General features: G+C 34.9%; 1 protein-coding gene across 4 annotated transcripts in view; it reads right to left on the reverse strand.

Annotated features, from left to right (window-relative positions):
- BRD10 (bromodomain containing 10) overlaps positions 1-25128 on the reverse strand; it is a 104638-nt gene that overhangs the window by 39978 nt on the left and 39532 nt on the right. For all 4 annotated transcript variants that reach the window (XM_060014727.1, XM_060014726.1, XM_060014725.1 and 1 more), the window contains 2 exons: positions 10421-11838; positions 461-540 (listed from right to left, as the gene is read on the reverse strand). In XM_060014727.1, the coding sequence (XP_059870710.1) occupies positions 461-540; positions 10421-11838 (1498 nt within the window). The remainder of the gene's footprint in view (positions 1-460; positions 541-10420; positions 11839-25128) is intronic.

The following is a 25128-nucleotide window of genomic DNA, read 5'->3' on the forward strand; positions in this document are numbered from 1 at the left end:
GAAGTTCATATATAGCTGTGTTAAAAGTTTTGTTTTTTAAGTTAATAAGTCTGCTATTTCTATAGTGCCCAAATAAATGAAAATAAAATGGATTACCTACACAATGCTACCATGTACAAATTATAGTTAGTTCTTGGAAGACTTTCATCTACACATTTACTTGATACATATATATATATATATATTTCTATTAAATTACTTCTACAAAACAGTATAGCGTACAGAAAACCACAGAGATTTTTGACTATCAAGAGACAAAAAGAGAGGTAAAAATTTTTGAAATACTAGCAGATTAAATTTTAGCTATATCTACACTTGCAGGGAAAAAGTCATAGTTGGAAACATCTCATTAAAAGTATTGTGTGTTATGGCGGAATTTAGCCAATCTCTTGAGGAACAATATAAACACTGAAACAAAAAATTAAACTAATAAGTATTGAGACAAAATTGAAACATTTACCTGAAATTCTGGTACAGTAGGTGACTTTGTGACAGTTTTCCTCTTCTTTGTGATTGCTTTTTTAGATATGGATTTTTTTCCTTTCAAGATTAAAAGAGAAAAGCTTCATAATGCTGTTTATAGCACTTCATTAACAAAACCCAAATTACATAGAACCTTGAAAGTTAAATTATAACTAACAGATGGCTTCTAGTGAGTCAAATAAAAATGATGAATCAAAACAAGCCCCAGCAAAAGCAAACATTAAACTATAACTACCTGTAACAGACATATTAACAAATGGTGTTTTCTTTCTATAAGAACCAAACTACTATAATCTCCAATGTGTTGCACAGTACCAGAATTTATTACAATAAGATTTGGCAAAAAAGTCACATTACTATTGCTTAGTTAAAATCTAATTCACAACTTAAAATGAGGTTACATAAGAAAAAACCTTACCTTTAACAATGACTTCTGTAGTCAGGAACTTGCATACAACTATACTCTGAAGACTATGGTCTTTATTCAACCTAATGTGAAAATCCTCTCAGTAGCTTAAGAAACAGGGTTTTCCTTCTATCCCTTTAGTTCTGCACTCACCTAGTGGACTGCCGTTGGCAGTATTCAATAACCAGTTTTAAAACAAGGTAAACATCTCCCTTTAAAGTGCACCTAGTCATTTGTGCAATCAGAAATCACTAGGAAAAATAAATCCACATTCTTAAAGAAATCTATTTCATAGCATAAAGTACATATAATCTAAAATATGTATTTAACCAGACAAAAGAAATATGTACATACATATAGCCTCTATTTTCTAGTAAGGAACATAGTCAAGTAAATGCTTTTCCCCCCATTTGCAATCAGCAAAATCAATTAATAAATTGTTACTTAATCAACAAACATGAGATACAGTACACTTTATGGGGACAACAAAAAATTATAAAATGGAAACCCTGTCCTCCAAGAGTTTACAATCTATGTAGGGAATAAAAAATTAATTAGAAATACTTAAAAGTTAATTTTAGTTCACAATCATTTGTAGGCTAAAATCATCTTAAAAATTACTTTTTTTTAAAAGAGAAAATGACTAAGTACCGAAAGCAACTTTGCTATACTACATAACCCCTATTGTTCTTTTCTAAATGTTTTCCTGCATAGATGTGATCTTGCATGAAAACAGTTTTTATTGCAACATTTCATTCAACTCATAAGCGCAATTCCAGTTTACAATGTAATGGTATTTTCTTCTGTATTCCTCTTTCAATCATATCACAGAATTGTAATTTGGGTCATTTCTAACTTTGACTCAATAAAATGCAAGTATACCATACTTGAACTACTGCAAATTTTCAGTGGCTGAGATTCACATGGGTTTTAGTGTTTTGTTCCACTAGGTAACAATTAAATTTAAAAACCTAATGTAGGGACTTCCCTGGTGGTGCAGTGGTTAAGAATACACCTGCCAATGCAGGGGACATGGGTTCGAGCCCTGGTCCACGAAGATCCCACATGCCGCGGAGCAACTAAGCCTGCGAGCCACAACTACTGAAGCCCACGCACCTATAGCCCGTGCTCTGCAAGAAGAGAAGCCATTGCAATGAGAAGCCCGCGCACCACAATGAAGAGTAGCGCCTGCTTGCCGCAACTAGAAAAAGCCCACGTGCAGCAATAAAGACACAACACAGCCAAAAATAAATTAATTTAAAAAAAACTAATGTATATTTCTTATCACTGTTATTTGCTTATGTGCTCACACAGTACCTACACTAGAACTAAACTCATACAAAAACAAGTGGGTGGGTGGCTGCTTTAGCAATATTCAAGGAGAAGTGATTGAATTCTTGGTATCTCTATAATACAGCTAGTTACTGATTTCTAAACTGGATGCAATAGGTACCTCTCAAGGGGACTGATAAATCTGAACACCAAAATGCCTTTCCTCTATATGCTACCTTTACTATTCTTGAAAGTTCATGGGAAAAGATTTAACTGCTTGCTGACCTAAGACAGCAATTTGAAGGAAATGAAATCCTTCCTCATTCCTATTCCCCACCCCCTCAGCACTCCTCTAACTAGCTTTTTAAAAAATAATTTGATTTTGTATTTATTTCTTTATAAGCACAACAGAGGTCACTCTTGATATTCCCAATTAATTTCACATTGTTGCCACAGAGGCACTAAGGTACTAAATTCTCAGTTAACTCTAACAGTCACTCTGTTTGACTGTAAATTAAGTAAATTAAGCAGCTGAGGTGGTTACTAGGCATCTCCTTTCATCATGTCATTAAGATACTTAAATGTTATTAAGTAACTAGAAGTAGTACTGTGCAGTAGTTTTAAGCTTGAGTTTTGGAACTAAACTACCTGGGTTGGAATATCAGTTCTAACCACCTACTAGCTGCAAGACCTTGAGCAAATTATTTTATTTCCTTGTGAAGTTTCATCATCTCTAAAATAGGGATAACAATATCACCTATGTTGTGAGAATTAAACAAGTTAAAACATGTTAAGAGCTTAGACTACTGCTAGGCACATGGTAAATCACCAATAAATGTTAGCTGTTGTTCTCACGTGCCTTAGCTAAGTTGTGGTAAAGGTTTAAACAAAATGTTTATTATCTTTTAACCTTCTTCAAATTCTTTTATTAACTTAGTCCTTCATTTTAGTTCTTCTTGCTCTTATGTCCTATGTGCTACCACTCGACTTCGTACACATATCAATTAATGTAACACTTATCATACAGTATTATAATTATCTGTTTATATATTTCTCTTCCTTACTAGATTGGAAATTACTGACAACAGAAATCCTATTATTCATTTTGCATGTACAGCATTTAGCACACAAGAGAAATGATCCTTAAATATAAGAATCCTATACTTCATCAGAAATTTTATCAGTTTGGGGATAGAAAAAGGGAGGCAGGTAATTGTTTACAATTCTTAGGGTCAATCTGAGTCCATTTTATAATGAGGAAAACGCTGACAGACAATTTAAATAATTTACACAATTTACCAAAGAGTTTCACAACATGACCTAGGAACGGTAGTAAGGAAAATAACATTTATTGATAGCCTACTATGTGTCAGACACTTAGTAAGGTGATATATAAATTACCTCAGTTAATTCTGAAAACCACCCTCCAAGGTAGGCAACATCCCCATTTTAATAAGGGATAAATGAAGATCAAAAAAGTTACTTAACTTACTTAAGTGTTACACTGTAATAAGTAAGCCCCAGAGCCAGGGACTCTAACACCAAAGTCCAAGCTCTTTCCATTATGTAATTCTAACCTCTCAAAAATCATAGTTACCATCTATCGATTCCTACCGTGTGCCAGGCACCATGCTAGGTGCTATGCATTTGCTTGCTATTCCATTAAACCTTGAAAAAATACAGCAAGGTAGGTATTACCTCATTTTTCACAGAGAAAGAAACAGGCTATAAACAGGTAAATAAATTGATGGAGAACTTACAGCTAATATGCACTGGAGCATATATTTGTACTAGATGGGTCTCACTTCAAAGCTGTGCTCTTTTTATGGTAAAATACTGCATTGTTTTCAGACATTCTACAGGGATGTAATCTGCATCTGATTGATTTCAGAGCATTCCTTTTGATTAGGGTTATAAGATTTGCATATTCACTATTACTTAATACCTTGAGACTATGTCCTCCACAAAACAATTTGAATACAAATTTTCCTGTATTCTTCAATAAAAATCAACTGTTACTTTTTATTAAATATTACTTTTAAAATGGAGCATGGGATACTGTAAAACCACACAGCCTTTGTTTTATAACCTGCTTTTGCTCCAGGGCCAGATAATACAGAGGGCAAGTTACATACTGCCCCCTAGTGGGCTTCCATTCCTCTACCACTTACTTGATCATACCCACGGCTTTTACCTCCACTGCCCTAAGTCACCTAGTCCCATAAAATATAACTGTCAGAAGTCAATTTAAAACATACAAAGAATTTCAACACAATTCCTGAGCCTAAAACACAAACATGGGCAAAAAGTGAGTGTCAACATGTACCTAGAAATGGATAAGGAAACTAAATATGGCCTAGTAATTGATACAAGCACAGCCTAATGAAGCTTTTTAAAATTACGCTTAGATCAGCTCTAGAAGGAAGCCCAACTTGAGAGAAAAATATAACTAAAAATATATTTCACACTATAACTTAGGCATAAAATTGCAGTATTCTAGAACATGGAGATACACTTACCAGAAAAATTAAGGTGACTATCATTCCCAATCCAACTCTTTCCTTAGTCTCTTATTCTTCATCTTTACCTTCACCTGGTTTTCCTGCCTGTATTCACTCCTTGGCTCCTTGGACTATTCAGGCTTCCACTTCAATACTCCTAGATTCGGCCTTCCCATGTTTAAAAATTATTCTAACACATACACTACTCTCTCAGTACTTTCATTTTAGGAATATTAATGTGAATGGATACTAAGACATTAATCACTGTTAAAAGTAAAAACCCAAGAGCATTTGTATTATAAGTGATTCTGGCAAGTGCCTAGCTAGACGGTGAAGTCACAGAAACAGTCTAAATATGGCTTTAATTTACTAAGTGTCCATATCTTGGCTAATATAAGTTTCTGGAATGTTCTAAGTAAGCCATTGACTTTAATAAAACAGCTGATTTTCCTTCTATTCTCCTTGCCTATGAGCAAATTTCTCATCATACTGGCATTTTTTTAACACTATAAAATAATTCGATAACTCCTGAATACCTATTTCTTTTTTTCCCCTTTAACTCAGAATACTGAATTAGTTGTCAAATTCTGCTATTTACTGCAACATCTCTCTCAAAATGTTATTTTCTTCTGTCAGTGTGATAGAACAGTTATATAATCATTCCTTATCTGGATTTAGAATTTCCTCCTCCTGGAGTTATCTTCTATCCCTTCATTTTTATAAACACTGCCAGTTTCTTTTTATAGCTCTTAAATGGCATCCTAATTACCCTGCAACATTCCTTCTCCTAATCCTGCCATTCACTTACTAGCTGTGTGACCTTGGATACGTTAATAAACCTCTCTGTGCCTCAGTTTTTAAAAATCTATAAAATCTATATAATGGGGGGAATAGTAGCATCTACTTATGAGTTTTTATGAGGATTAAATGAGACAATATATATAAAGGCTTAGAATAGTGCCTGGCATGCAGTAATCATCATACGAGTATTAGGTTTTTGGAGGGGTGGGGGAAGTAGAAGGCATTAAAATAAAAGAACATGGAGTATAGTCGATTCTTTCAGTCTTGTACCTTGGCATCTTGAGTTGGTCCTCTAAGAATTTTTCCCATAAAGACAAACATAGTTAGGTTCTATAGTAATATTAACACAGAATTACACAACTGTTTCACAGATAAGGGCCTGGATATAATCAAATATTGTAGATTACATTACTTTCTCAGTCATTCCCTATAAAGCAGCTCATTACTTTCACACATTTGATATATTTTATTTCAAGCTCATTTCCCTGCACTGTATTCCTGATTCAATTATCTAAAATAGCACCACGTATCCAGAAAGATATCACCTCAAAATGGCATATTTCCATCATTCAAACACCTTTTAAACCCTCAACTTTTCAACTTTTCCCTTAAGTTTTTCTCTAATTATGCTTATTTTTTCACTGACACTTGGCTTAATTACGCCTCCATGGCTGTGCTCACATTATTAACCATTTTTCATCTACCCAATCCCCATTATTCTTCAAAGTCCTTCATCTTCTATTAAATCTTACTATAGCACACATGGATTTAGCCTCTCTTTGACCTTTGTATGGTCTTTACCATATACTTAACAATTATTAAATGAGGCTATTTACTATTTTTGAACCTTAGTTTCTTCACCTATAAGAAACTAACACCACTTGTCTTATTTATTTTAATTGGTTTAGAGGAGCTCACACAAAATGATTTGGTTGAAAATAACGACCATGTAAGGAGGGAAAACCCCTCCAAACCAAACTGGTTGAAATAAATAACTTAAAATACCACAAGCTTTTTTGTAATAATTAATGTATCTTGAATCATTTTTGTTTGTTTTTTTCAGGTTTTATAAAAAGTCCTCTCATTTTAAGATTTCTCACTCATTTCACTCAACTCTACCTGCTCTACACAATCTATAATAGTGCATTACCAAAAACAACCAAAATGTCCAGTAAGGAGGTTGGTTAAATGGACTACACAATACACATAACAGAATCCTACACAGCCATTTAAAATGATGCTATAGAGATCTATTTATTGCACAAAGATGTTCATGGTATACTGTCATGTGGGAAAAAAGCAGATTGTAAAATGGTATGTATAGTATAATCCTATTAAAAAATATAAATGCATTAAAAGAATGTGAAAGATACATATTAAGGGATAAATCTTAGTTATACCTGGGAGAACCGCATTATGTGTGTTCATTTATTCATTCAATAGATTCTTACACAATGAGTTAGTCACTGTGCTAAGTGCTAGGGATGCAAAACCAGAAATAATCCTTCTGTCCTCAAGAATGTTATAGAACAGAGGGAGACAATCATCAAAACCACCTAGAAATTCAACTATTAAGAATAAATTTTATAAATATTATGAAGGAGAAGTATCTAGTGCTATAAGTATGCATATTTGGGAAAATGCCAATGTTTTTCTATTCTACAATGCTTCCAAGAGGAAGGAGCAGGCTTAAATAAATGAAAATAAATTCAAAATTTACAAAGCAGGAAGAAGAGTCCAATTCTGAAAAACAGATTAAAATGCTTATGGATTGCAAAAGTGCCTCACAGCACACTAAAATTATCAAATCATTTTCAACCAATTTATCTTTGTGCCTTCTACTAAAAATCATCTGCCATCACAATAAGCTTTACTAAATCTGGAGATTCCACCAAAATTTAGGGCCTGTGTAATCAACATAAATTGGACCAGGTTAACTACGTAAATCTCGATTAACTACATTTAGTCCACCCTAAGTAAAGGTTCATAAATCAGCCATGGGTGACACAGCTTTATCCCAAAGCACATTCTACAGAATACTATTCCTTGAAAAAAGCTCTGTATTCAAGTAAACTTGAAAAATACTGGGTTAAACAAAACTAAACAGTTTTCTTCAAGATTTTCTGAAGTCCTTAATATACTGGCCCAGAATCACTTATGTACAATTCTACAGTCCAAAAGGTTCTGAAAACTGAAGTTTTAAAAATAATTTATATGATAGCAAAACATGACATAAACTGTTATGAGGTTCTTTGTAGTCTTCATCTCATTTAGTTTGTCTATTTCATATTTTTCTGTAGAAATTATACATTTGATTACACGGGCTGCCCTAAGCTCCACTGGGGATGTTATTTAATAAACATTATATATATCATAATACCCTTCTAAAATCTGAAGATTTCTGAATTCCAAAACACATCTGGTACAAGAGTTTTGTAAGATGCACTGTGGACCTGTACTAATGCACAATGTGAATCTGTAAGAGGAATATTTCCCAAACCTGTGACCATGAAGCTCACTTTTAAAAGGAGTAAGAAAGGAAACACTGGATTAGGGTATGCCCCTAACTATAAAAGGCCACAATGTCATATACCTAATAAAAAAACCTCAGGGCAAAGCCTCAGATAGACAAGTGTACAGAAAGACGTAAAACAGATGTTTTGTTGTTGTTATATCATTTTACGTAGTACTGTTATGCCAGTAAGAAGTTTAGTGAAGAAACTAAAGAATTGGCCTATGCTTACTCAGTACTAACAAGGGAGAAGGAAACTGTATTAGCCAGATCCTAGTATTTGTGCCACTGAAAACTGACTTTCCAAAATTTGCCCTGAAGATAAAATGAGAAAGTGTATAGGCGAGTGCCATTATTTTCTTCTACTTCATTCCTATAAGCCTTCTCTTCCCAACAAACAGCCTCAGAGAGCGTGAACCGTACTCACTGAATTTGCTTCTGAGTTTTATTCACCCACTTGTCTAGAACTAGACATGCAACTCCCACAAATTTTTTCTCTGATCTACAAACACTCTGAACTTCCATTTTAAAAATGAAGCAACACTTTATTTGCTTACAATACAAACTCCTTTTAATTCAATCCTTAGGAGTTAATATTTTTATTCTGCTACTGGTATAATCTGTATAGGAGCTACATCAATATCTATTTTATTTTATAAATCATCATAAGCCATAATTACTTTTCAACACATCAATAGTAGGTCATAAATGAACACTTAAAAGCTTTTAGGTGATAATGGTATTAATAAAACAATACTACATGCTTTGGAATTGAAAACAGTTTTTAAATTTTAAAATATTATTTAATATATTAGAGGCTAACATTTCAAAGAGAACTTGCCAAATCAGTAAAACTAAATTTATATAGCCTAATGGATTGCTTATAAAATTTAAAGGATTTATTGTTGAGAGTCACTTTAAAAAAACTGTAGCTTTTTATCATCTGGGTCAATGTGGACCACTTTGCAATTTTTAGTTCAACAAATTAAGTTTTTTTTTTGTTTTTTTTTTTTTTGCAGTATGCGGGCCGCTCACTGTTGTGGCCTCTCCTGTTGCGGAGCACAGGCTCCGGACGCGCAGGCTCAGCGGCCATGGCTCATGGGCCTAGTCGATCTGCGGCATGTGGGATCTTCCCAGACCGGCACACGGACCCGTGTCCCCTGCATCAGCAGGTGGACTCTCAACCACTGCGCCACCAGGGAAGCCCAAGCCTGTTCTTGATGGTAAAATTTGTACTACTTCTTTATCAATTATGTATTACATATGCATTTTAAAATACATTTAACTGTATTTAATGATTTAAATAACTAAAGTATAAAAGCAACTATATCAGCTAAACAAAGTTCACTCCCTCATCTGCCAACTCATCAAATTACTGTCTAATCTTCATTACCTTTGTTACTGAGGGAAGGAATAAAAAACTGAAATCCATAAATAATGACAATAAATCACAACTCATTTTAGTAAACTATTCAAGTTTTTCCCAATCCAACAACTTTTTATTAGTGTTAATAAATGAAGTTGATCATGTGCTTTTATCTCATCTATGCTCTTAGTAACTGAGACATAAATTGATTAAATGGCAAACAACAGGAAAAGCAAAAGCACCTGAGTAATTATAAAAAGAGAGCAAACAACCACTGAAGAATTTATTCATCGGAATTTTTGTTGTTATTGTTCAAACAGGCTTGTGGCAAATATAGTGAGTACTTAAATCTGGTGTAAGACAAACTTACAAATCCTGTAAAAAAAAAAAAGCTTCATATCTTATTAGTTGATGTAATTTTTCCCTTATAGTTCACATTTTTTTCTGGATATGAAAATACATACTAAAATAATTTTTCAGGAAGTTGAAAAATATATAATGTGGGAAAAAACTAAGACCCAGAAAAATAATCTAACTTGCCTTGGTTTAAGAAGCTAGTTGCTACACACTTTAGCTCTGGGAATGATACCTCTTGATATCAGTGCTTCTTCCATTGCACTGTACTGCCCTTAGCCTGGGGAAAAAAACACTTCTTAAAAATGATGGGAAGCATCACTTATGGAGAAATTGGTCCAGAGAATGTAAAAACATAATGCCCAAAGATTCTCAACTGAGAATTAAATTCAAATGTATTACATCAGTATTTTGTTGTTGTTAGTATTATATATAAAACCTCTTCTGCTCTGGGTTTTAATTACGGGGACTAATATAAAACTTGACCTTTAAACACACACACACACACACACACACACACACACACACACACACACACACACACACACACACACACACACACACACACACACACACACACACACACACACACACACACACACACACACACACACACACACACACGTTATTTCATTTTGTCAGTCAGAGCCTTCCATGATGCCTAATTGAAAGCACTACTTGATATATGCTAAAATGTAATTCTCACCCATTTTGTGTTAGCTTACCAGATTTGTGCTTCTTGTGTTTTGCTTTCTTTTTGATGATCAATAACTTATTCTGGATCTCAGGTTTGTAAGACTTGAATGCAAGGGAATGAAGACCTTCGCGCTTTCTTTGTAAGTTTTCATTCAAAACATCTTTCAATTTCTTTTTTTTCTTTTTCTTCTTTTTTGCCCTCATTTTAGTTACTTTGAGTTTCTTGTGGCTCTGCAGTGACTGTTCTAATAGAATATCCCTTACAACTTTGTGGCAGTTAATTTCTGGATGATCACTGTGACTTCCATTTACATGTATTTGGCAAGATTTCAGAGCATTTTCTTTTAATGGACTGGGTTCAGGCTTTACTCTGGAAGCTTCACCATATTTTTCCTGATTTTCTATAAACCTTATTTCACCTGGACTGAGAGGCTCTCCAAAGCCAGTAACTTCCCCTGGGCTCCCTGGTTTCTCTAAATTTTCTTTACAGCAATCAGTTATTTTCATTTCACAGGGCCTACGAATTCTAATTTCACAGTTGGATTTCACTTCCATTTCAACAGAAATGTCATGATTATCCAAGTTCATTTTAGCAGGGCAGCAAGTTGGATCAAAACTAATTTCCTGCTCTTTCCTGAAGGCAGAGGGCAGGCCTTCTCTACTACACCTATGTTCTCCATTACTTGCACTAACATAGTCACACTTCAATTTCTCCAGTTTAATCCGAGGTACTCTTTGTATTTTAATGGGTGGAACTGGAAATTCTGGGGCTTGAAAAGGTCTCTGTTTATAAATCCGTACATCTGCACCACAGAACTGTGGGAAATGTACATAAGCATTCTCCAAATAATCGTAACCAAGGATAACTTCCCTGCATTCATGAATAGGCTGTCCAAGTACAGCATCTTGAACTTCCTTCTGTGTTTCATACACAAAGTCACAAAGACCCTTAAGTAACCACACTTTTTGGTAGAAAGGTAGTTCATGAAAAAGTTTTTCTTCCAATGGATTAACTTCTCCAAGAACTTTAAAAAACTGAGGACACAACCCAAGTTTTTCAGCACAGTTATTGGGATTTTCAGTCTGCCCTACAGCCGTGTACCACTGCTGTACTTTCTGTCTCAGTGCTGCTTCCCAGGTTCTATAAGGCAAAGTAGGTCTTCGATGTAAGGTAGGTCTGCGATGGGGAGGACTTAATAGAGAAGTCATTATTTTAGATAGAAAAGCGTTACACTGAGGCATCAGAAGACAGCGTTCCAATTCGTAAAAGACTATTTCTGGCAAATTTAGAATTTGCTGGGCTAAACAAAGGAAATGCCCGATTGCTGGAATTTCCCACATGGTCTCCATACAAGTTGGAGCTGCTTGAGCTAGAAGTTTTCTTTCCCATTCTTCTACTTCCTTTTGACTAGCTTCTTCTGCTTCTTTTCTTTCCTGCTCCCGAAGCCTAAAGAAAATTTAACAAATTATATTATTATTACTTAAAGTAGAGAATACCATAAAATACTAAATTTTAAGTATGTCATATTTATCTTCAGTCAACAAGGCAATTGGCTGTTCTAGTTTTCACTATCAGTACAAAGTGTCCCATTAGATGTACTATTGTGATTTTTTTTTTCAGATGAAGAAATACACATATAACTTGATCCTGAGTTTTACTGATGGAGGATTATCACTAACATTGCTACTCAAGGCAAAACTGTTCAACTCACAATGTGTATCAACTTCAAAATAAATGAAAAACATTTTTAAAATGTTTACTACACAAAAGCACAGTTTAGTGCTTTCTAGAAGTAATATGATGTCATGTAAGAGCTGTAAACATGTTTACATCCTTTGACCTGATAATTCCATTCCTAAAAAGTTATTCTAAGAAGATAATTCAATAGAAGCAAAAAGTTACGTGTTTGTCAGTGTTAACTGGAGTTCTGTATAAGGAAAATAAAAATATAAAGAAGTTGTATTACATAACTGGGAAATAAGCTGGATATATTATATAGCCTTAAAATTATGAATATTATGCATAAACACCAAAAACATCAGAACACAATATGGTACTTAACAAACAATAATGAAATATTGTTTGTTATGAAATAAACAAGCAATAATGAAAATATGCAAATACTGAACAAGGAGATGACAGTATTCCAAAAATACGTGAATCCTATGTTGATGAGATTATAAGTGCTTTCTTCCCCTTAAAAAGTTCTTTACGGGCACTGCTTTAAATTTTCTTAATTAAAAAAATTAAATTAGATAAAAAGAAGTCTCCGTGATCTTGCATTAGGCTAAGTGTTTTTATATATGGCACCAAAAGCACAGCAACAAAAGAAAAAATAAAGTGGTCACCATCAAAACTAAAAACGTTTGTGCTTTTAAAGGACATCATCAAGTGAAAAGACAACCATGGAATGGGAGAACATTTTTGCAAATCACGTATCTAATGAGAGATCTGTATCTAGAAAATAAAAGTACACTTATAACTCAATAATAAAAGGATAAAATAACCGAACTAAAAATGGACAAAGTAAATATTTCTCCAAAGAAGACGTACAAATGAATAATAAGCCGATGAAAAGATGCTCAACATCATTATCCGTTAGAGACATGTAAATCAAAACCACAGTACGATACCAATACATGAATTGGTATCTCTCTTAAGATAATGATCTTGAGATGATTATTGTAAGAGAGATACTAACAGCTATTGGTAAAACTATGGAGAAACTGGAAACTTCATACACTATAAAGGATATAGCTACTTTCAAAGGCAGTCTAGCAGGTCCTCAGAAGGTTAAACATATGACCCAGCAAACCTACTCCTAGGTATATGTCCAAGAGAAATGAAAATATATGTCCACACAAAAACTTGTATATTAATGTTCATAGTAGCATTACTCATAATAGTCAAAGAGTAAAACTACCAAATGTATTTGGTATTTGTATATCCATCAACTGCTGAATGGATAAATAGAAAGAAATCATAAAGATCAGATCAGAAATAAATGAAAAAGAAATTAAGGAAATGATAGCAAAGATCAATAAAACTAAAAGCTGGTTCTTTGAGAAGATAAACAAAATTGATAAACCAATTTATCAATTAGTTTTGGGAGAAACCAAAAGGGAAAAGACTCAAATCAATAAAATTAGAAATGAAAAAGGAGAAGTAACAACTGACACTGCAGAAGTACAAAGGATCATGAGAGATTATTACAAGCAACCATATGCCAATAAAATGGACAACCTGGAAAAAATGGACAAATTCTTAGAAATGCACAACCTTCAGAGACAGAACCAGGAAGAAAAGAAAATATGAACAGACCAATCACAAGCACTGAAATTGAAACTGTGATTAAAAATCTTCCAACAAACAAAAGCCCAGGACCAGACGGCTTCACAGGTGAATTCTATCAAACATTTAGTGAAGAGCTAACACCTATCCTTCTCAAACTCTTCCAAAATATAGCAGAGAGGGGAACACTCCCAAACTCATTCTACGAGGCCACCATCACCCTGATACCAAAACCAGACAAAGATGTCACAAAGGAAGAAAACTATAGGTCAATATCACTGATGAACAGATGCAAAAATCCTCAACAAAATATTAGCAAACAGAATCCAACAGCACATTAAAAGGATCATACACCATGATCAAGTGGGGTTTATCCCAGGAATGCAAAGATTCTTCAATATATGCAAATCAATCAATGTGATACACCATATTAACAAATTGAAGAAGAAAAACCATATGATCATCTCAATAGATGCAGAGAAAGCTTTCAACAAAATTCAACACCCATTTATGATAAAAACCGTCCAGAAAGTAGGCACAGAAGGAACTTTCCTCAACATAATAAAGGCCATATATGACAAACCCACAGCCAACATCGTCCTCAATGGTAAAAAACTGAAACCATTTCTACTAAGATCAGGAACAAGACAAGGTTGCCCACTCTCACCACTCTTATTCAACATAGTTTTGGAAGTTTTAGCCACAGCTAAAGAAGAAAAAGAAATAAAAGGAATCCAAATCGGAAAAGAAGAAGTAAAGCTGTCACTGCTTGCAGATGACATGATACTATACATAGAGAATCCTAAAGATGCTACCAGAAAACTACTAGAGCTAATCAATGAATTTGGTAAAGTAGCAGGATACAAAATTAATGCACAGACATCTCTGGCATTCCTATACACTAATGATGAAAAATCTGAAAGTGTAATTAAGAAAACACTCCCATTTACCACTGCAACAAAAAGAATAAAATACCTAGGAATAAACCTACCTAAGGAGACAAAAGACCTGTATGCAGAAAATTATAAGACACTGATGAAAGAAATTAAAGATGATACAAACAGATGGAGAGATATACCATGTTCTTGGATTGGAAGAATCAACATTGTGAAAATGACTATACTACCCAAAGCAATCTACAGATTCAATGCAATCCCTATCAAACTACCAATGGCATTTTTCACAGAACTAGAACAAAAAATTTCACAATTTGTATGGAAACACAAAAGACCCCAAATAGCCAAAGCAATCTTGAGAAAGAAAAATGGGCCTGGAGGAATCAGGCTCCCTGACTTCAGGCTATACTACAAAGCTACAGTAATCAAGACAGTATGGTACTGGCACAAAAACAGAAATATAGATCAAAGGAACAGGATAGAAAGCCCAGAGAGAAACCCATGCACATATGGTCACCTCATCTTTGATAAAGGAGGCAAGAATATACAATGGAGAAAAGACAGCCTCTTCAATAAGTGGTGCTGGGGAAACTGGACAGCTACATGTAAAAGAATAAAATTAGAACACTCCCTAACACCATACACAAAAATAAGCTCAAAATGGATTAAAGACCTAAATGTAAGGCCAGACACTATCAAAGTCTTAGAGGAAAACATAGGCAGAACACTCTATGACATAAATCACAGCAAGATCCTTTCTGACCCACCTCCTAGAGAAATGGAAATAAAAACAAGAAACAAATGGGACCTAATGAAACTTAAAAGCTTTTGCACAGCAAAGGAAACCATAAACAAGACCAAAAGACAACCCTCAGAATGGGAGAAAATATTTGCCAATGAAGCAACTGACAAAGTATTAATCTCCCAAACTTACAAGCAGCTCATGCAGCTCAATATCAAAAAAACAAACAACCCAATCTAATAATGGGCAGAAAACCTAAATAGACATTTCTCCAAAGAAGATATACAGATTGCCAACAAACACATGGAAGCATGCTCAACATCATTAATCATTAGAGTAATGCAAATCAAAACTACAATGAGGTATCATCTCACACCAGTCAGAATGGCCATCATCAAAAATTCTACAAACAATAAATGCTGGACAGGGTGTGGAGAAAAGGGAACCCTCTTGCACTGTTGGTGGGAATGGAAATTGATACAGCCACTATGGAGAACAATATGGAGGTTCCTTAAGAAACTAAAAATAGAACTACCATATGACTCAGCAATCCCACTACTGGGCATATACCCTAAGAAAACCAGAATTCAAAAAGAGTCATGTATCACAATGTTCATTGCAGCTCTATTTACAATAGCCAGGACATGGAAGCAACCTAAGTGTCCATCCACAGATGAATGGATAAGAAGATGTGGCACATATATACAATGGAATATTACTCAGCCATAAAAAAAAACGAAATTGAGTTATTTGTAGTGAGGTGGTTGGACCTAGAGTCTGTCATACAGAGTGAAGTAAGTCAGAAAGAGAAAAACAACTACTGCATGCTAACACATACATATGGAATCTGAAAAAATAAAAAAGGTCATGAAGAACCTAAGGGCAAGACGGGAATAAAGACACAGACTTACTAGAGAATGCACTTGAGGATACGGGGAGCGGGAAGGGTAAGCTGGGACGAAGTGAGAGAGTGGCATGGACATATATACACTACCAAATGTAAAATAGATAGCTAGTGGGAAGCAGCCGCATAAGCACAGGGAGATCAGCTCGGTGCTCTGTGACCACCTGGAGGGGTGGGATAGGGAGGGAGATGCAAGAGGGAAGAGATATGGGGACATATGGATATGTATAAATGATTCACTTTGTTATACAGCAGAAACTAACACACCATTGTAAAGCAATTATACTCCAATAAAGATGTTTAAAGAAAAAAAAGCATTTGACAAACTACCAAAAAAAAAAAAAAAAAAGAAAGTGGTATATCTGTACAATGGAATATTATTTGGCAATTAAAAAAAATGAAGTGCTTATACATGTTACAACATGGATGAACCTTGAAACATGATACTAAGTAAAAAAAGTCACCCATAAGACCACATATTATATAATACCATTTACATAAAATGTCCAGAAATGAATAGAGATGGAAAGTAGATTAGAGGTTTCCAAGGACTGGGGAGGTGGGGGAAATGGGAAGTGACTTCACAGTCTTTTTTTTTTTTTTTTTAAGGCTGCGCTGGATCTTAGTTTTGGCATATGAACTCTTAGTTGCAGCACGTGGAATCTAGTTCCCTGACCAGGGATCAAACCCAGGCCCTCTGCTTTGGGAGCATGGAGTCTTAATCACTGGACCACCAGGCAAGTCCCATTAGTCTTTATTTTTGGTGTGATGAAACGTTCTAAAATTGACTGCAGTGATGGTTGCACAACTCTGTGAATGTACTAAAAACAGCTGGATTTTATATTTAAATAGGTAAACTCTATGGTATGTGAATTATATTTCAATAAAGCTGTATTTAAAGAAATAAAAGCATATAAGGTTTGGGGAGAGAAATTAAAATGCACCAACAAGGGGAAGAAAATATAATAACTTCTTTCTCTTGAATTTTCAAGAGTGAGAGCTCTTACTCTAGAAAAGATGTATAAAAACATAAAGATGTGACTAATTCATGGACTCTGAATGAAAGTCGAGGCACAGTGTCTGACACTGGCTATTTTTCTGTACTATCATATTGTAATCTGTTAAAACAAATACATAGTAAGAATACTATTTTAGCAATATCAGGACTTTCATTTTATAGAAGAAACTTACTTTTATATTTCTGGCTAAGAGGTCACACTATAACTACCTTATTATTACAGATACAACAAATTAATCAAGTAGTTCTGGTTCATTAAAAAAGCTAATGAAGAAACTATCATTTGTGATTTGGCATTTATGTATATTAATTACATTTAAATATCTAAACAGTACTAGAGATTTTCGGTAAAATTCATTTTTTTTTCAAAAGTGCTTATAGTTTTGGGGAGTTTTAGCTTTTTGCTGAATGGGGGTGGTTGTGGGATGATAGAATCTGGCTTCCCCAGCACAAAGCTGGGACTCCAAAAGCCCACAAAATTAGCAGAAGGGTATACTAGCAACAACAGTCCCTTCTCCTGGCCCCAACTAAGGGACTGAAAGGAAAACTGTCTTCACAATAGGAGTGTTGGATGGAGAAAAAATAAAATCTCTTTAAAGAATTTGTAACTGTAAGCTGACTCATGTGGATTTACTGACCACATTCACATTTCCTGGGTGCTCAAAAAGTTTAACATGGTCTCATGTCAAAATTGTTGTCAGGTACTTGAACAGAAAAAAATCAATTCTCTGAGGCAATGAACCTTATAACTAGATCTTAAGGAACTCCCACACTGATTCAGTAACAAGAAATGAGTTCAGTCAAAAAAACCCCAAAATATAAAAGGAAATAAGTTACTGTTGAGGGATAGGAAAAAAAGTACGACCCCCCAAAATCTATAGACATAGGTAATTTAGGAGGTGCAAAATACGTCTAGTGAAAAGAAACTGAAAACAAGGGCAAAGAAAAAGATTATTTTAAAATGCAAAGCAGTTTTGAAAAAGAATTAAAGAAAACTTCTAAATATGAAAAATACAGAAATTAAAAGAAAAAAAAGATTTACAGTTATCTCAACAGAAATAATGGAAGCCAGCAGACAATGGAATATCTTTAATGTACTTAAAAAAAAAAAACTATCGGGACTTCCCTGGTGGTGCAGTGGTTAGGAATCTGCCTGCCAATGCAGGGGACGTGGGTTCGAATCCTGTGCCGGGAAGATCACACATGTCGCGGATCAACTAAGCCTGTGCACCACAACTACTGAGCCCGCATGCCACAACTACTAAAGCCCGCGTGCCTAGAGCCCGTTCTCCACAACAAAGACAAGCTACTGTAGTGAGAAGCCCACACACCACAACGAAGAGTAGCCTCCTCTTGCCACAACTAGAGAAAGCCCATCTGCAGAAATGAATACTCAATGCAGCCAAATATTAATTAATTAATTAATTAATATTAAAAATACTATCAATGTAAATATCCATTCGCAGCAAAAATATCTTTCAAAAATGAAGACAAACATAAAGATATTTTCAAACAAAAACTCCATATTTGTGATGAACAGAACCTCATCCAAAGGAAATGCTAAAGGATTTACTTCAAATGGAATAAAGGTCAATGATCCTTAACTGATGATCAGAGATGGGAAAAGAGCAAAAAAGTGGTAATATATAGCTGTATCTATATAGACAGGGCATAAAATAATGATAAAAATGTTTTGTGGAGTTTAAAAAGAAGACAAGATAGAATTAAAATACATTACAACAGTAACAAATAAGCTGGGTGAGAAATGATTACAGTTAAAAGTGTTCCAAGGTCCTTGTATTAATCAGGAAAATGGTAAAAATATTGATTAGGCTTTAATAAGTTAATTATGCATATGAAAGTTTCTAGGGTAGGTACTAAAATAACAGACTTTAAACATGCAAATGAGTAGAGATGGAAATATGGAAGGAAAATATATAATAATTAAAAGTGGTGGGGTGTATGTAACTAAAGCAGTACTTTGAGGGACATTTATAGTTAAGAATGTATATTTAGAAAAGAAGGAAAGTTGAAAATCAAACATACGTGTTCATTAAAAGAAAAAAAACTAGAAAAGAACAGCAAATCAAAGCCCCAAAGCTGAAAGAAGGAAATAAAGAGCAGAAATCAATGAAATATAAAACAAATATACAATAGAAAAATCATTAAATTCGAAAGTTGGTTCTTTGGAAACATTATTAAAATTAATAAACCCTTGGCAATACTGATGAAGAAAACAAACATACACATACACAAAACCAATACCAGAAATGAAAATGGGCACATCCTGTAGATTCTACAGATACAGATGATATAAAGATATTATAAGAAACTTTATGCCAAGAGACAATTTAAATGAAACAGGTAAGTTTTTTGAAAAACACAAACTAACAAAAGTGACACAAGAAGAACAAAGATCTGAATAATCCTGTTATCTATTAAAGAAACTACACACTTCAAAATCCTTCCCACATATGGGACTTCCCTGGTGGTCCAGTGGTTAAGACTCTGAGCTTCCACTGCAGGGGGCACGGGTTTGATTCCTGGGCAGAGAACTAAGATTCCGCATGCCATGCAGTGTGGCAACCCCCCGCCCAAAAAAACCCCCAAAATAACCAAAAGAAAAAAAACTTCCCTACATAGAAAAATCGGGGTCCTAAAGCCTTCACAAGAATTCATCTCGAAAATTTCAGTTAATGAAACAAAGTATAAAACAGGCATGTTAAAGAAGTAAAAGAGGGAGGACAGATTAAAGTCTAACAAACACCCAGTTGGAGCTCCAGAAATAAGAATACAAAAGAGGGGTAGGGGAGTGGTGATGATGGCAATATTTGAAGAGATAATGGCTGAGAATTTCCTAGAAATGATAAAGGACACAAATCCCCAATTCAAAAAGCCCAAGAAAGTAAATTAAGAGAACCACACTTGGGCATATCATAATAAAATAATAAAACATCAAAGACAAAAAAAAAATCTTACAAGCAGTCAGGGGGGAAAATGACAGCTTACATATACAACAATCACAAAAACATTGAGAGATTTCTCAATAGCAACAAAATAAACCAGAAACAACTATCATTCATGGATGAGGATAAATTAAAGTCATTTTCATTTAGACAAAAAGCAGAACTCATTCTAAGTAAAGTAAAAACTTCTAAAGTGTCTTCTGCTTCCACCTGAAGTAACAAGGAATCACATTTACTCTCCTACCTGAACCAACCATAAAAATCCTGACAAAATAGATAAAACAATGGTCTGTAAGAATCTAAACATCAAGCAAAGGACAGTGATCTCAGAGAGACGGGAAACAGAGAAGATGAGCCCAACAACTGTTGCAGTTACTGCTTTGAGAGAATTTTCAGGCCATGATGCAGGAGGGGGAACCCAGGTAGAGCCTAGCAGACTCCCTGAGTTGAGAAGAAGTCAAGAATCCAGAGACACCAAGGCAGCTAAAGTCTATAGGACATAATACTAAAGAAGAGAGAGCTGCATAAAGTGAGAACAGCAAAGATGTACAGAGTCCCCCTCAAATATTCAGAGCACTGACTAGTGTATGCATGTAAGGAAACAACCCAAAACTAGGTGGGGGAAAACATCCAAAAGATTAGAAAATATAATGTCTATTCCCACAAGCCACACTGGAAAAACTCATAATTCATGGGATGTTGGATAGAATACTCAGAAAGGTCTTGCATTGGTAGTAGAGAATAATTAGCTCTAGACTGAGCACTGTTCTGGACCCAAGTAACAAATCATAAAAGACCCAAAATGACCAAACTGTTTCCAAGTAATTAACTGCATTCCAGAAAAAAAGCTCTAGGAGATTCACAGAAATATAAAAATATCCGGCACCCACCAAGATAAAACTCACAATGTTTGGCATCCAAACCAAAACACTAGGCATACAACAAAGCAGAAACACATGGTCCATAATGAGAAGATAAAAATCAATCACTCAAAACTGACCCAGAAATGAAACAAATGTTAGGATTAGCAAATAAGGCCATTAGAGTAGTTATTGAAACTGTAATATATATGGTCAAAAAGTTAAGTAGAGACATGGGAGATATAAAATAGACCCAAATTGAACTTTTAGAGATGAAAACTACAATGTCTGAGATGAAAATATACTGAATGGGACTAATGGCAAATTAGACATAGCAGAAGAAAAGATTGGTGAACTTGGAGACAGTAATAGAAACTATCCAAATTTCAAGATACAGGGAAAATACTTCTGTAGTATATACTTCAGGAAAACAATGATCACAGAAAGAAGTTCTAAGATGAAAGAATTGAAGAACAAATCAACTGTGAATCATGTGGGTAAATAAACATTATACTACAAAAAACAGTAACAATAATGTTTAGTTCGGCGAGTAAAAAATGAGATAGAGCTAAATTATTCATCAATCATATATAAGACAGATGAGGCAGAAAAGATCAAAATTAATAAGAGAAATAGAGCATATAACTTCCAAGTGAGTGGAAACAGTTGTAAGTGAAATAAATCTCATCTTCCAAAGACGGATGTCAACAGATAATGCCAAACTGAAAAATCAGGAACTAGCAATCAGCATGTATTTAGAAATGTGTAAATAATTACTAGAAAAAATGGCTAAAAAGTTAAAGGTAGATGTTTCTGAGTCATGAAATAGAAGATGAGTTGAAGTAAGGCTGTTGTCTTTAATTAGAAGCCTTAATAGTACTATGTAACTTTTAAACTATACAGCCAATGAAATAAAAAAAAATTCTTCAATCAACTTTTCAAAAAGAATATTAGCCAGGAGATATTAAAGAGCCAATACCAAAAAGATTTATGGATATTATATTTCTTACCTGTTAGATTTATGGATATTGTTTACCATGAAATTGAGTTTCTCTGCACTTTATATATACTGAGAAGGGTAATCATTTCTTCAATATTCTGTTGTTAACTAAAGAAAAGGTTTTCAAGTTATTTCTCATGAAATGTAACTCAGAGCTTGTTTAAAAGTTTGGTATAGAAAACTATCTGTTAGAATACCAACCAACAAAAAGTGCATTCATTTAGTATGCTTGGCACAGAAACTGATTTTGGTCAACCCTGTCACAATCAATCATGCTCTGTTTCTGTAGAGGTGAAAGAGTAACAACTAGTGCTCAGGGAAGAAAATGAAAGGAGAAGTTGGAGCAGACCAAGACACTTTTATGGACTTGGTTTTGACTAAAACAGTGCTAGCAACCTTTGGCCAATAAAGGCTAGAGATACGGCAATTTCAGACACTATTTATTCAATTTATAGACGGGGACACTAAGGACATAGAAGGGCGATAAGGTAACTTTCTTAGGCTTACACAGTGATTAGCGTAAGAGCCAGCAATACAAACAGTTTGTCATTGGTGGGCCAAAGTTAGCACCAACTGGCTTACTCTTGGAAGACTAGGCAGTAATTCACAAATTGTGTTGGCTCAGGTGCCTGGAAAGGCCATGACTTAGTTGGGGTATGATGCTGCCAAATGTGGACATTGCCTGAGTTACTCAAGGGCTGCTACTCACTCTTCTGTTCCCTATAAACTAAACCCTTCAAGGGAGAATGATGGATTCTAGCCTTAGACCATGAGTACTGAAGAGGCAGGAGAAAGAGAAACAAAGATTGGTCTGGTGTAGGCCAGCGTAACACAGAATAATCCTTTAGACGTAGAGCTGTGAGTCTCTGTCCCAATCCTCAGCAGTATGGTATATACAGAATGGGAGCTTGCCAAAGAGCTCTAGAGTTAACGTCTATAATCTGCCAATTTAAAAAAACTTAGTCAAACACTTAAAATATAATTAAAACATTAAAAAAAACACTGTATTACAAAATGCTGAAGAAAACCACACTCTGCTCACAAGGACAAATAAAAAAGAGCTTTCAAAATTATTCTCAATTTAAAAATTTGTTCTGAAGTGCTGTACTAAAATCAGATAGAGTGCTACATGTTTCTAAAATGTTAGCTTGAAAAATTAATCCCTCAGTATTGGGGCAATGCTATATGAATGCCTGAGGATAGTTATAAAAACCACATTCACTAATGAAAAAAAAACGGTTATAGGAAAGTAAGAAAGTAGATCCTAATAGTTCTCATTGCAAGGAGAAATTTTTTTTTAATAAATTTATTTTATTTATTTATTTTTGGCTGCATTGGGTCTCCGTTGCTGCGCACGGGCTTTCTCTAGTTGCAGCGAGCAGGGGCTACTCTTCGTTGTGGTGTGTTTGCTTCTCATTGCAGTGGCTTCTCTGGTTGTGGATCAGGGGCTCTAGGCATGCGGGCTCAGTAGTTGTGGCGCACAGGCTTAGTTGCTTCTCGGCATGTGGGATCTTCCTGGACCGGGGATCGAACCCGTGTCCCCTGCATTGGCAAGTGGATTCTTAACCACTGAGCCACCAGGGAAGTCCCTCTTTTCTTTTTATTACATCTATATGAGATGGTCAGTATAATTAAATCTACTGTGGTAATCTTTTCACAATATATGTAAGTCAAACCATCATGCTGTACATCTTAAACTTATACAGTGATGTATATCAATCATTTCTCAATAAAACTGGAAGTAAAAGTAAACATCACCAAATGAACAACAAAAAAGTTTTCCCCAATTTTTTTTTTTCCTGGACAAGTTCTCATTTTTGAGGTTGTTCCTTACTGGCTTCAAGAATGTTTACCTGTTACTGTGTAAAATATGAACAGAAGCTGTGCCTAAGGTTATTTTGGTCAGGTATAACTTGGTAAGAACATCACTAACAAGTGAACAGCTTTACAAAAGAAAATTATGTTTTAAAGTATCCTAACTTTACTAGTTTTATAAAGTTTATCGAATGCTTACCATGTGTGAGAATACAAAGAGGTGAAAGCATGGACCACACTCTTAAATAAGAGTTTACAATCTAGTAAGAAACATATACAGAAGTTGTAATCCAAAATAATCCATTAACTGAAAAAACAATACAACACAGTATGTAAAGTGGTAGCATGAAAAAGGAAAGCATGACATTTATTTACATTTTCTAAAATGAGCAATATACAATATTATATTTTAGGAAAACCAACCATTCATATTAAGTGTTCAGTCAAGCTTCTTACTTAGCTACCAACAACAGAATCTCTTCTAGCTAAAGTAGAGAAGGAATTAAGCTCTGTTAAGGGTAACAGAGCCAAACTTAATAGATATGAAGATATGAATCCCAACCACACTTTGAGAGCTTCTCCAGAAAAAACTAGACTTCCACTACTACTTAGCATTTCTGATACTAGGAAGCTAGAACAACTAGAAGCTCCTACCACCACCTTTGCCAAAAGATTAACTTCCCTGCCCAAGACTGCCACCTCATGTTGGTCCCAAGCAATTTCAAGTGAGAAGAGCGTGACTGGTCACAGGCCTCTACCTTAGCTATGAGTGGGTATGAGAATATAAATTTTCTGGCATCTGCTTTGGGAAGTCAGGACTTACAACATGGGAAATTACCAAAATGTTGGGCAGCTCTTCAAAAATGCTGGGTGGTCACAAATGACAAATGTCTACTTCATTAAGTCATTGTTATTTTGTGTTATAGAGAATTTGAAAATAAATCACTTAATCATAAGTCATAGCTTTTTTTTTTTTTCCTTCTTTTTTCGGTATGCGGGCCTCTCACTGTTGTGGCCTCTCCCATTGCGGAGCACAGGCTCCAGACCCGCAGGCTCAGCGGCCATGGCACACGGGCCTAGCCACTCCGCGGCATGTGGGATCTTCCCGGACCGGGCCATGAATCCGTGTCCCCTGCATCGGCAGGTGGACTCTCAACCACTGCGCCACCAGGGAAGGCCCAGCTTTTAATTCACAAAAATGTAGAAAACATTTTTACTTTAACTCCAATGATTTCCAAATCAAT

This window comes from Delphinus delphis, chromosome 6 (genome assembly GCF_949987515.2).
Source record: "Delphinus delphis chromosome 6, mDelDel1.2, whole genome shotgun sequence".
Classification (NCBI taxonomy): domain Eukaryota; kingdom Metazoa; phylum Chordata; class Mammalia; order Artiodactyla; family Delphinidae; genus Delphinus; species Delphinus delphis.